The 13,481-nt window shown below is 49.0% G+C and overlaps 1 protein-coding gene across 1 annotated transcript in view; it reads right to left on the reverse strand.

Moving 5' to 3' along the window:
* The window catches only part of TG (thyroglobulin), a 231,022-nt gene that overhangs the window by 105,529 nt on the left and 112,012 nt on the right, over nucleotides 1-13,481 (reverse strand). The window contains exons 37-40 of the mRNA XM_068983946.1: nucleotides 11,576-11,740; nucleotides 5,798-6,017; nucleotides 4,168-4,261; nucleotides 2,018-2,177 (exon numbers count right to left, since the gene is read on the reverse strand). Of these exons, the coding sequence (XP_068840047.1) occupies nucleotides 2,018-2,177; nucleotides 4,168-4,261; nucleotides 5,798-6,017; nucleotides 11,576-11,740 (639 nt within the window). The remainder of the gene's footprint in view (nucleotides 1-2,017; nucleotides 2,178-4,167; nucleotides 4,262-5,797; nucleotides 6,018-11,575; nucleotides 11,741-13,481) is intronic.

Here is a 13,481-nt window from a genome sequence, read left to right on the forward strand (position 1 = left end):
GGGCTGGTAGAGGATCCACCTGCCAACGCAGTAGATGCTAAAGATGTGGATTTAATCCCTCGGGTCGGGAAGATCCCCTGGAGTAGAAAATGGCAACAGACTTCCAGTATTCTTGCCTGGAGAATCCCATGGACAGAGGAGCCTGGTTGGCTACAGTCCATGGGGCTACAGAGTTGGGGACACAATTGAGCAACTGAGGATGCACACTCAGAAGTGAGGCAGAAAGTCCCTTGACCTCTCTGAGCCCTGTGCTTTTCTCTGTGAAATGGCCACACTGTGCTGACCTCATGGAGGTACCTGGAGACTGGGACGACATCATCTGAGAAAGACATCTGGTAGAGACACGGACACTGGGTGAGCGTCACTCACTCTCTTTCTCTCTTGCTGATGAAGTTGCTTTATGCAGAGAAACAGGCAGTGTTGCAAGCCAGGAGTGAAAAGGGGTGGGTGTTCTCTGCCTTCCCCAACACTGCTCCCAGAAATGGGGCTGCCTTCCCAGAAGCCCGTGGAATTCTCCATAGATTACAGTCCATGAAATCATAAGCCCGCCCCCTCACCTACGGGTAGCATATGGAAATTCTCTTCTGTTTGGAAAAGCTCTGAGCCGGAGTCAGCCAGGTCTGTGGAAAGCCCCACACAAGCGGGTCCTGCAGGCTGGCTTCTGAGTTTCACCATCTCTTTAGTGAAAGGAGCTCCTGACTTAAGAGACATCAGTGGTGTTTTTAAAAAGAGGAAAGAAAATCCAGCAGAAGAGTCCAGTGCTCTAGCAGCCACCGCTGCCTCCCTGAAGGAAAGCCTGGAATGGGTTCATCAGCCACACTCCCCTCATTGGCACTGGTCACATGTTGCCTTAACTTGTTGCCCGTTTCATGTCCGCTGTGCAAACCTAAAGTCTTCGTTATGACACTCAAAGTCTCTAGCCACATGATCTACCCAGCCCTATCCCCCAAGGCCCCAGGGTTCTGCTCACGCTGCATGCCTGCCTTGCTCACCCAGGCTCTGGAGAAGCCATGGTTCTGGCCACGTTACCTCCCACCCGCCCAACCATATCCATCACACAAGACATCCCAGGTCTTAAATGAGACCCCCAAAGAACAGAAATGATGCTCAGTGCTGTCCTTGAGGATACGCAAAGCCCATCACAGCCTCTGGAGCCCCTTCACGCATAGCACCTAGCGTGAGTCTCACAGTGACTTTGGAAGTTGGGTTAAAATTACTCCTATTTTACAGAGGAGAAAACTGAGACTTGGAGAAAGGGAGGGTTTTGTCCAAGGTCACACAGACAACACTTGGCTCTTTGGATTCCCAGACCAGGAATTCCCATTCCCATCTCTGCCCACCACAGCTGCCTAACAAACAACTGCTCTACCACTGGAGGTTGGGTGGGGTTGGGTGGAGTTGGGTTGGGGTGGAGATGAAAGAAAAGACATCATCCGTGGATGATGCTGGGATTGGTCCTAGCCTCAATTCTGCCCTGGGGGCTGCTGGGAAGGTAGAAGGTGTAACCTGAGGGATAATGTCTGTGACTGCAAAGGAGACAGGCCAGAAGCTGACGGTGATGATGGAAATCATTGTCTATGCAGCCCTTGCTCCAGGAAACGGCTCTCTGAAGGCCCCAGAGCTCTTACCCACTCCTTAGCATCTCCAGGGCAGGTGGACCCTGGTGGTGAATCCTGGCTCTGCCTTTTTTCCTGACCATGTGAGCCTGAGCAAGGGTCTAGCCCTCTGGGGTCTCAGTATGCACAAGCACACACACAGAGTTATTAATATCACAAGACAAAACACTTAAGGTACTTGGAACGGCTTCAGACACGTGGTGAGTTCCATCAGTGGCGAATGTGACCTACAGGCATCAGCATGGCTGGAGCGTCTCATGAAGGTACTGGCTATACTCAGTGGGCTGGAGGAGGGCCAGGGGCCAGGAGGGGATGGGGTTTTAGGAAGAAAGGACTAAACGCACACAAAGAACACACTTGGCTCAGGGAGTCAGCGGTCCCCACCAACCCCAGCAACTCACCGGAACTCAGGAATCCAAAGATGCCCGTTCGATAGCTGGCCGTGACCACGATGAGGTTGCCGACAGCAGCCAGGAAGGAGCCGTCCACTGCCGGCTGGTCCCCACTGCCCTTGCCCTCCGCGGCGTTGTGGAAGAACACCAGCACAGAAGCATTGGGGGCCTGCAGGGGGTGTAGAAATGTGGGGGCTGCAGGCGGCCACCTCCCCCTCCAGAGCTTGGGAATGACACCTTTGCCATGTAGGTGCCAGACGGAGCCGACACACCACTCTGGGTGTGTCAACACACCTACCCCAAGGCCAGGCAGGGGCAACAGAGCAGCCCAAGAGAGAAATGGCAAAGCTACTTTTGACTGGAAACTCCCCAATGGGGAAGGGATCCTCGATTTGAAGTCAGGAGATGGGGATCAAGCCTCTGCTCAGGCCAGCTGTGATTTCTTAGTAAGCCACGAAGCCTCTCCTAGCCTCAGTTTCTACACTTCTAAAGTGAGAAAGGGGGGAGAAGATAGAAATAAACATACCTATCATTTCCTCCCAGAGTCGGTATGAAGACCAACTACATCGTAGGTCAACTGTAAAGTACTGTCGTCACCTTCTTGCTCACATTATGGCAAAAGTTATGCTCACTGGTCACCACTCACTGGCCCTAGCTGTGAACTCTGGGACTCGAATGACCAAATCTACAGTAATAACTCACTAGCTGAGTGACCTTAGGCAAGTCACCCGACCTCTCTGAGCCTTGGGCTTTTCATCTATCCAATGGGAATGATACCTCTTAGAAGCGTCAGGAGGATCAGAAGGAAGGATGCTGTGAGGTGTTCAGCCAATGATGGGCACAGACCTCCAGAGGTGGTCCCTCCCCCGGCCCCTGCTCTTTCCAGTGCATTCAACACTGTCCGGCTCCTACACTGCCCGAGTGATGGTCTCCTCCAGGCTTTAGGTGTAGTCTCTGTCCCACTCTGCCATTTCCAATGTCTCTTATCACCTGTTCATTGGTTAATTAGTATCTATGACTTGTTTTATTCCATTCTCATAAGAACCTCATGAGCTGATGCTATTTCTCTTCCTACTTTTCAAAACAGGAAACTGGGGCACAAAAAATGTGAGTTGCCTTCTCCAGGCCAGGGAGGCAGTGGTAAGTGGCAGGCTGGTTTGGAGCCAGGACTTAATTCAACATCTCCAGGATGATCTGGCCAGCACTGGGCATCACCATCACCTTCCTCACTCTAGGCTCTATGATGCAGCCCAGAGGAGCCTCCATGTTCAGGTGCCCTTGTTCCAAATCTCACTCAGCAGCTTGCTGTGCTCAAATCTCCCAAGTGCATTGCCTCCGGCTGCTGGTGGCTCAGGGACCAGGAAGTGGAGGTGCATCACACGCACTGTGGGATCTGCCAACACGACTCACGTCTCCTAAGGTGCATCAGTTCCGTTTTCTCTCATGAGTTCTGACTCTTCCCCCCAAACAGGAAACTCAACTCAGCATCAGGATCCTAGATGCCACTTAGGCAGGTACAGGCTTCAAAACAGGGCCTAACCAGAGTCACCCGTGAATATTCACTGGAAGGACTGAAGCTGAAGCTCCAGTACTTTGGCCACCTGATGTGAAGAGCCAACTCACTGGAAAAGACCCTGATGCTGGGAAAGATTGAAGGCAGGAGGAGAAGGGGTGACAGAGGATGAGATGGTTGCATGGCATCACCAGCTCGATGGACACGAGTTTAAGCATGCTCTGGGAGTTGGTGATGGACAGGGAAGCCTGGCATGCTGCAGTCCATGGGGTCGCAAATAGTCGGACGTGACTGAGTGACTGAACTGAACTGCCTATTTCTGTTCCTCCTGCTGTAATGAAAGCCCCCTTGAGGACAGCAGCTTTATTGTGTTCATAGCTACAGCCCACGGAGAACAGATCCTCCCATCATTGGCGCTTTATGAATATCTCTTAGAGAAATGAACCCAGATAACCATGTACCATGCTCCCATGCAGGAGCTGAGAGGAGGCCCTTGAGGAACCAGGCTGGCGCTCAGCCCCTCAGGCCTCAGGGAGCCAAGAACCAGCCAGGAGAGCACGGGGCGGACCATGCTGGCAGTGCAGGATTTGGGGATTTCCAACAGGGCAGCTTTCACGGCAAACATAGCAAGGGCGGTTGAACTCACCATGTTCTGCGGGACAAACACGTTGAGATACAGGCAATCTTCGCTGACCCCAGGAGGCGTGGGCATCCTGATGCCTGGCTGCCAGCACCTGGCCCTGCAGATACAGATGGATGGCGTGTGACTTTCAGGAAAAACAATTAAAGGAACACACGCAGCCCTCCTGCATGCCCGGCAGCAGCAGCAGAACCCACTGCCCAATTCTGAAGGCCCAGCAGCCCACTGACAGTTAGGCAGCTTCAGGAAATGGTTAATGGGATTGGTGAGTAAATGCTGGAAGGAGCAGGATGACCACCAGTCTCTCTATCATGGGCCTGAGGAGTGTCCCCTGGACAAGGTGCCCGCCCAGATAGAGCAGAGGAACACGGGTGTCACCTGGGCCCCGGGGCCCTGCAGGCTTCAGTGTGCAGACCTGCTGGGATGAAGGGCCTCGACCTGCTTCTCCATCACTACAGAGTCAAGTGTGCTGCGAAACATCTCCTGGCATAAGAGCTGAGATGCATGTCTGGGACACACCTGAAGCAAGCATGATGGTTACCTGTACAAGCCTGGTTAGTACTGGGCTCTGATGGACCGAGCTCTCACTGCTCTTCACTCAAAAGCCTCAGTTCCCTCACCTGTCAAGTGGGTGGATCCTAACCCAGTGAAGTTCTCTAATTAGTGCTTATATGTTTCTTTTGTCTCCCAGTGGTGACTTCCATGGCTTTCTGCATCCTTCTGCCACTGTCCTAGCTTAAGTCTTCCTGTCGCTCGCCTGGAATATCCCAGAGCCTCCTGCTCATCCCTCTGTCTGGTCCTGAGCTCCTAGAGCTGCCCACCAACTGGCCGTGGGCAGTGATGGACAGGGAGAATGTGGCTGTGTCCTCGGGACAGAGCTGTGGAGGGAAAGGCCGTGGGGCGAGAGAGGCAGGCACGGGTGCTCCTTCCACAGGTACTCTGAACATGCTTTCATCAGAAAAATAACAAAATTGTATCCCATCTTCAACTATCTACAGTGGTACATGCATGGGAGGGAATGGGCAAAATTGAAAAGCAGAGGAAGGAAAATAGGATATTCCATTTTTCTCCCATTTTTGAAAACTCCTTTTAATATCATTTCTATTGGGGGAATGAAAAGGCCTTTTACATTATTATTATTTTTTAATTATTATTATAAGCTCCTATGCTTTTCCTTCTCTGCTTATTTCTCAGCCCCACTGAGATCAGATGTAGCTGGGAGGTTGAGTTCCAGCCACTGCCACGGTGGGGCACGAGATGAACCTGCTCCACCCATGGGCGTGGCCCAAGGAAACCTCCCCTGCCCTAACAGCCTCTTTTTCCTGGACGCGAAGTCAACGGAGGTTCCTAGAAGGAAACTTGGAAGATCTGTGCTGAAGAAGACACGCCAGCCTGGGTCCCCGCATCACTGCATGGAGCAGAGCCCACCAGCCCCTCCATCACCAAAGGAGGCAAGACCAAGACAATGTTAAGTCACCAACAAGTGGGGGTTTATGGGTAAAAGCACTCGACGTCATCTTAGCTAATGTATCCCCAATCCTCAAATTCTATCAACTCTCACCTTGAAGGCTTAGAATGGGAGAAGGCTTCTCTGGACACCACACCCCCCCCAAGATGTATTCCACTCCATCCTTACCGTGGCTTGGTGGCTTCCCAGGACCCAGTCCAGTTCAAGTGCTCAGGGGCCCGGAAGCGTTTCTCCCCCAGGGGCGGGGCGGCATACGGAACTCCCAGGAACTGGTCCACTGGCTTCCACGAAGTGCCCACTTGAATGGCCTGCGACCTGCCCAGCAGCTGGCCGTGGGTGGCGATGGGCACTGAAGGTGGAGATGTCCCAAGGCCGGGGAGAGGGATGTCTGGGGCAGGGGAAGGAAGAGAGCACAGTACATGCTCTGTTCAGGGGTATTCTAGACATGTTTTAAGAAACAAATCAAAAAGCCCAAACACTGCTTTCTGTACTTAAAAATGATGTTAGTTATTCATTCAGGCCCCAATAACTTAAGTCTAGTCATGTTAGTGTCTAATGTGGAAAAAAAAAAAGAAAAAAGAAACCCAACAAAGACACCTGATCTTCCCCAGGCACTGAGCAGTCCTTCCCTCAGCTCTGTCATCTCAAGTTCTTTCCGAGGAGATCACCCAGGCCCACAAACCCTGACTCGGCTCCCTGGGACCAGATGTCATCACGATTCTGGATTACTCGGATTTTAAAAAGAACAGAGGGGCCCAGACCATGCAAGGTCCAATCCTCCAGGGGAGTCTGGACTTGAGCCCCACCACTGGACCTGCCAATTACTTCCGGGAGGAAATGTATGGGCTGGTCCAGCTAAGAGGGATGAATACCCAATATCATTTCTTCGGTCAACTTTGGGCCAGATTTTGACCCCAAATGAGTTTGCCAAAAACTTACAAAAATATTTTTTTCTGACTTTAAGATTGCTTGGATTTTAGAACTGTCACTGAGGCACTGCAGACCTGGTAAGCACATTTCACTGGTGAGGAAGTGGTTTTAGGGGCTGAGGGTGGGTAGCTGTCAGGACGTCAAGGTGATGAGGTAAGATTCAAAGCTGTACTTTTCTGAGCCCCAGCTCTGCCCATGGGGCCGAGGTTCACACGGGGTCAAGGGTCGGGCCTGGGCTGCAGCACTCATCCTCCCTTTGTGCCTGTCTGGATCCCACCTGGTCCTTTAGGTCAGGCTGGTGCTGCCGGCCATCCCGCCCCTCCCAGCAGTGCTAATCTCCAGACACGTATCAGCCTCCCTGTAGCCTTATCTTATCTCCTCTGCTGTATTCCCTCACATTCATTCATTGAGTCAATATACTTTTATCATCTCAGTTTAGTTCAGTTCAATCACTCAGTCTTGTCTGACTCTTCACAATCCCTTGTCAATCTCTTCGCAATGGACTGCAGCAAGCCAGGCTTTCCTGTCCATCACCAACACCTGAAGTTTACTCAAACTCATGTCCAAGGAGTTGGTGATGCCATCCAACCATCTCATTCTCTGTTGACCACTTCTCCTCCTGCCCTCAATCTTTCCCAGCATCAGGGTCTTTTCAGATGAGTCAGTTCTTCGAATCAGGTGGCCAAAGTATTGGAGTTTCAGCTTCAGCATCAGTCCTTCCAATGAATATTCAGGACTGATTTCCTTTAGGATGGACTGGTTGGATCTCCTCGCAGACCAAGGGACTCTCAAAAGTCTTCTCCAACACCACAGTTCAAAAGCATCAATTCTTCAGCGTTCAGCTTTCTTTATAGTCCAACTCTCACATCCATACATGACTACTGGAAAAACCATAGCTTTGACTAGACAGGCCTTTGTTGCCAAAGTAATGTCTTTGGTTTTTAATATGCTATCTAGGTTGGTCATAACTTTTCTTCTAAGGAGCAAGCGTCTTTTAATTTCATGGCTGCAGTCACGACCTGCAGTTATTTTGGAACCCCCAAAAAATAAAGTCTGTAACTGTTTCCACTATTTCCCTATCTATTTGCCATGAAGTGATGGGACCAGGTGCCATGATCTTCGTTTCCTGAATGTTGAGTTTTAAGTCAACTTTGCCACTCTCCTCTTTCACTTTCATCAAGAGGCTCTTTAGTTCTTCTTTGCTTTCTGCCATAAGGGTGGTGTCATCTGCATATCTGAGGTTATTGATATTTCTCCTGGCAATCTTCATACCAGCTTTTGCTTCATCCAGCCCAGCGTTTCTCATGATGTACTCTGCATATAAGTTAAATAAGCAGGGTGACAATATACAGTCTTGATGTACTCGTTTCCTCATTTGGAACCAGTCTGTTGTTCGATGTCCAGTTCTAACTGTTGCTTCCTGACCTGCATACAGAGTTCTCAAGAGGCAAGTCGGGTGGTCTGGTATTCCCATCTCTTCAAGAATTTTCAAGAGTTTGTTGTGATCCACACAGTGAAAGGCTTTGGCATAGTCAATTAAGCGGAAGTAGATGTTTTTCTGGAACTCTCTTGCTTTTTCGATAATCCAACAGATGTTGGTAATTTGATTTCTGGTTCCTCTGCCTTTTCTAAATCCAACTTGAACATCTGGAAGTTCACAGTTCACATACTGTTGAAGCCTGGCTTGGAGAATTTTGAGCATCACTTTACTAGCCTGTGAGATGAGTGCTAGCTCAGGCTCAGTGCCAAATGTCATTTTCAGGGGCTTAAGACAGGCGGCCTGTGTCTGGTTCCCACAGGTGTTAGGGCCTCACCCAGAGGAAACCAACACTGGTGAAGAGATTCTGTGTGTGTGTGTGTATCTGTGTGTGCGTACACATGTGTGTGCAGTCTCTCTTATTTATTTCCAACAGGTGTGTTTTCTTTGCTCCAATTCACTGTGGGCCAATGGCGAGAGAAAGCTTTGCAGCTTGGTCCGCAGCTCTGTCTGTCTAAAATACACATTTATGATGAACATAAATGTGGGAGAGGAGGCAGACCAACAGATAGGCGGAAGTTTACCCATTCCTCAGGAGTTTGGTACTATGCCGTGGCTCAACTGGAGGTGGTTTTGACCCCAGGAAACATTTGACAATGTCTGGAGATATTCTGGGGTTGTCACAGGAATGAGGACAGGTCTGAGCTCCTAGTATCTCATAGGATGGAGGCCAGAGCTGCTATTAAACAACCTATGATAGAGACAGCAGGTCATCCAGTCATCCAGTCCCAGGTGTCAGTAGTGTCGGGGCTGAGACCCCCTGGTGTGATGTGCATTCATGACCTCCAGGCCACTGAGGGTCCACGTGGTGAGGAGGAAGCAATGAACGGACCTGTGTTTGTGTGAGGGACCAGCTGCTTTAGAAAAACCTCATGGCTCTTTTGACCCTCGATTTTCCCATCGCCTAGAAAGGAACAGTAGCTGTCCCTACAACACAAAGATGTCAGGAAGAAATAACACGATGCCTGTAATGTCCCAAGCTCAGTGCCTGGTGCTTGACCGGAGACCAACATGTGAATGAATGAATGGGGAGAGGGAAGGAAGGAAGGAAGAAAGGAAGGAGGGAAAGATAGAAGGAAGGAGGGAAGGAGTAGAGGGGTGAAAGAAAGAAAGAAAAAGGAAGGACAAAAGGTAGAGAGAACAGAAGGAAAGAGTGAGTGAAAACTTGGTTGTTCACACAGTGGCATGTGAGTTATAACCCAAAGTGGAAACTTGGGATGGAAAGAAATACGTGCTGCTTTATAATCTGGCCTCGATCGCAAATCATGCCTGCTCTCACCCCCACAGTTCCTTCCTTCTCACAAGATTTCCTGTTTCAATTGCAAATCACAGGCTCTCAGGCCAGCATTCAGGACCGACCATGGATGCTAAGGCAGTGAAAACTCCCAAGGTCAGCTCTTTTGCTCTGCAGGAAACAGCCACATTTCATGAACGTGGCATCATCTCAAGCAGGGAGCAGAGACAGAAAGTATAAAAGCTAAAGAATTTTGAGGGAATGCAAGCCTGCTTTCCCACGGACACTGGTATTTAGGCCTCCCTCCAGAGGCTGCCCAATGTATCCCAGATGGAGTGAGATCCAACATGGGAAAAATATCTGCTGTGCGTTTCTCCCTTTTGAAATCTTTTGCAGAAGTGGAGATTCTTTCTAGAATACCCATATATTTAGGTTCTGTGACTATTTGGATTAAGAAAATTATTTGTAGCTCTATATGTACTTTAGGTGCAAATAAACAAATGTCTATGTAGACACACGTGGGCATGTGTCCTATGCTGGAGAGTGAGCATTTCATGCTGAATTTGAGACACAGAGAATTCAGAGAGAAGCAGTCTAGTTTGTTTTACAGAACTCATACCTCAAAGTGAAGGCATTTCTCAGCAGGACTACTGTGCAGATTGGCCACACTATGGATGAAATCTATTTAACTCAACCAAATGATATAAGCATCCTGAGAGTCCCTTGGACTGCAAGATCAAACCAGTCCCTCCTGAAGGAAATCAGTCCCGAATATTCATTGGAAGGACTGATGCTGAAGCTGAAACTCCAATACTTTGGCCACCTGATGCAAAGAACTGACTCATTGGAAAAGACCCTGATGCTGGGAAAGACTGAAGGCAGGATGATAAAGTGATGACAGAGGATGAGATGGTTGGATGACATCACCAACTCGATGGACATGAGTTTGAGCAAGCTCCAGGAGTTGGTGAAGGACAGGGAAGCCTGGCGTGCTGCAGTCCATGGGGTCACAAAAGTTGGACACGACTGAGTGACTAAACTGAACTGAATAGCAGGCTAGCCTTAAGATTAAGGGCCCAAGACCTTAGTTTATAGGAATCAAAGCACTCCTAAGCCTGGGGACCTTCTCCTGATCTAAACACTGAGGTGGAGGAAAGGGGGAGAGAGGATATCCCTGGATCCAGACAGCCCTGAAGGACCATTAATACTCGAGGAAAAGGTGGGGCCAAATCCACTGCTACTTGGTCTTATAAATAAAGTTTTATTGGTACCCATTCATGCCCATCGACCTATTATTGTCTGTGGCCACTTTCTTGCTTCAACAGCAGAGTTCAGTAGCTGTAACAGAGACTTGTAGCTGTGAAGCCTAAAATATTTATTATCTGACTCTTTACAGAGAGAGATCACTAACATCTGCTCTTGTAGATAAGATGGCAGACTCAGCCAACATTTCTAAAAAGTTATTCATTCAATCCCATAAGCATGTCTAGTGAGGGGGTATCCCCCAGGGCCTCGGCTCCCGGGTTTCCTGTTCTATAGCTCACATCATTTCATTTTAGGCTGTAATTATGTGCTGCTTGCTCCTTGCCTGCTTCACCCCTGCATCCCCAGCACCCAGCACAAGGGCTGACACATGATAACACGTTACTGGATGTTTCTAAACTAAACCCAGCCAGGAACAACCACACTCTTTGGTGATGGTGATATGGTAGCTAGGCAACACAGTTTTGTGGGAGAGGATTGCCTCTAGAGATAGGAGACCTGGCTCCAAGTCCCTGTTCTGTCATCACTAGTTGTATGATATCAGAGAAGTAACCTAACTTCTCTGGACCAGAGTCTCCTGGTCTCTAAGAAAGGGATCAATCCTTTATCTTGATATCTCACAGGATAACATGAGGATCCAACAAGATAAGGTATGTGAAACAACTTTATAAACTCTGAAACAGTACTAAAAAGTGGCCTAATGAATTTTTTTATGCAGAAACTCGAATGCCAAAATGGCACCTATAACTCAAAAGAAGTCATGAATACAGACAGTGCAGAGAAGTTCTAGGTCAGAAGTAGGCTTTTTTGTCTTCCTTCAGTTCATCCGGTGTAAGTGCCACATAGCCTAAGATGACTTTGACTGACTTTTCCTTAAGAACCTCAAAAGCCGCCGCCAATGAGTCACCACATGCTCCGACAGTCCCTCCCAGCCATACCCAGGCCCTCGGGAATGTCTGCAAAGACACAGGCTGGCACTTACTTGGCTTCCGGTAGATGTAGGTGGCCTCTTCGTGGAGCAGAAGTTGGCAGTTCTGGGCCTGCAGGCTATGTGTGCAGCTCTGGGTATCAGCATAGAACATACACCTCACAGCTCCAGGTTGGGTCTGCAGAGTGGTGACAAGGCAGTCCTGGTGACGGGAACACTCTGCGGAGGAGAAGAAGGGTGGGGATTGAGCCTGAGAGATCATCTCAGTCAAGTATTCAAAAGTACATTCATAAATCCACGCATCCACTGATCCATCCATCCCGTTATGATCCATGAATCCATCCATCCATCCATCCATGCATCCTGCCATCTAACCATACATCCATGAATCCATGCATGCATCATTCCATCTATCCAAGCATCAGCCGCTCATCCATTCATGTAATTATACATCCGTGAATCTGTGTATCATCCATCTGCCCACTCTTCCATTTGTCCCAAGACAACCTGAGGTGCCTGGCAGGAAGGAATTCATCTGAGAGAGAAGACGTGCGTGAGCACTCCTCTGCAGTCTCCTCGCTTTCCTTCAGGGTCAGCCCAAAGCCACAGTTTCTCAGAGCATAAGCCCGCTAGACATCCTTCGTCCAATCACACTTCATGAATCTACACATCCACTTATTCATCACCCATTAACCTATCTAATTATGCATGCATGCATACGAACACTCACTCCTTCATTGTAGCACCTGGCCCAGGGCTAGAATCTTGGAATGAAACAGTGGGGGAGGGGGGGGGACTCAACTCTCCCATCAATCTGTTTTCCACACAACAATCAGGGTTTTCTTTGGTTATTTATCCACAAATATGCTCTTGTCATTTTTCTGTTTAAAGCACCTTCATGGCTCCCCACTGGCCTCGGAATTAAGTCGTACAGGACAAGGCTGTTCATGCTCTAGCCCATGCCTTCCTCTTCAGCCTCATCTCCCTCTGCCTCCTGCCTCATCACACTCACCATGTTCCATCAAGGGTTATGTCCTTTCCCATGTACACCAGGTCCTGCCCTAGACAGTTTAAATGATTCATGGCATTAGGATATTTAGTCCTAAGAACAGCCGTGAAAATAATGACATTTCATTCAATTGAGCAAACCGTGCCTTGCCTAAAGCCCTTATTCATGCCTAATCTCTGCAATGTGGCACCACCCAGAGTTGTACAGTGTACAACCTATACAACTGTACATGGCAGCCCTGTCTGTAATTTGTGCATGTTGTTATCCAGCCTTGTAGAGGAGGAGATCCATGGAATCTCAAAATTGCAGAAGCACAAATGGGCTTCCCTTCTGGCTCAGCTGATAAAGAATCTGCCTGCAATGCAGAACTGGGTTTGATCCCTGTGTTGAGAAGATCCCCTGGAGAGGGGAAATGCTACCCACTCCAGTATTCTGGCCTGGAGAATTTCATGGACTGTAAGGTCCATGGGGTCGCAAAGAATCGGACACAACTGAGCGACTTTCAACTTTTACAAATGTTGTCTAATCTTGATCTCTTTCATAAAGTAAAGTCTTTGTAGACCCTTCCTATCAGGTTGTCACCTAGCTTTTGTTTGCATACCAGTGACCAAAACCCTCTAAAGGAAGTAGGCATCTGTGGACAGCTTTGCCTATTATAAAGTTCTCTGTATAGCACTGAATAATGCTGAGGGCAGGAGAAGGGGGAGAGAGGGTGAGATGGTTGGATGGCATCATCCACTCAACGGACATGAGTTTGAGCAAACTCCGAAAGACAGTGAAGGTCAGGGAAGCTTGGCATGCTGCAGCTCATGAGGTCACAGAATCAGACACGATTGAGCAACTGAACAACCACAACACAGGTCTTCACTTTGCCCCATGAACTTGGCCAGAACAATATCTTTCTTCACTGTCATGACCAGGCACCTGTCATCTGAGGACAGCTGTCACAGC

The sequence above is a fragment of the Capricornis sumatraensis genome, chromosome 11 (genome assembly GCF_032405125.1).
Source record: "Capricornis sumatraensis isolate serow.1 chromosome 11, serow.2, whole genome shotgun sequence".
NCBI lineage: Eukaryota > Metazoa > Chordata > Mammalia > Artiodactyla > Bovidae > Capricornis > Capricornis sumatraensis.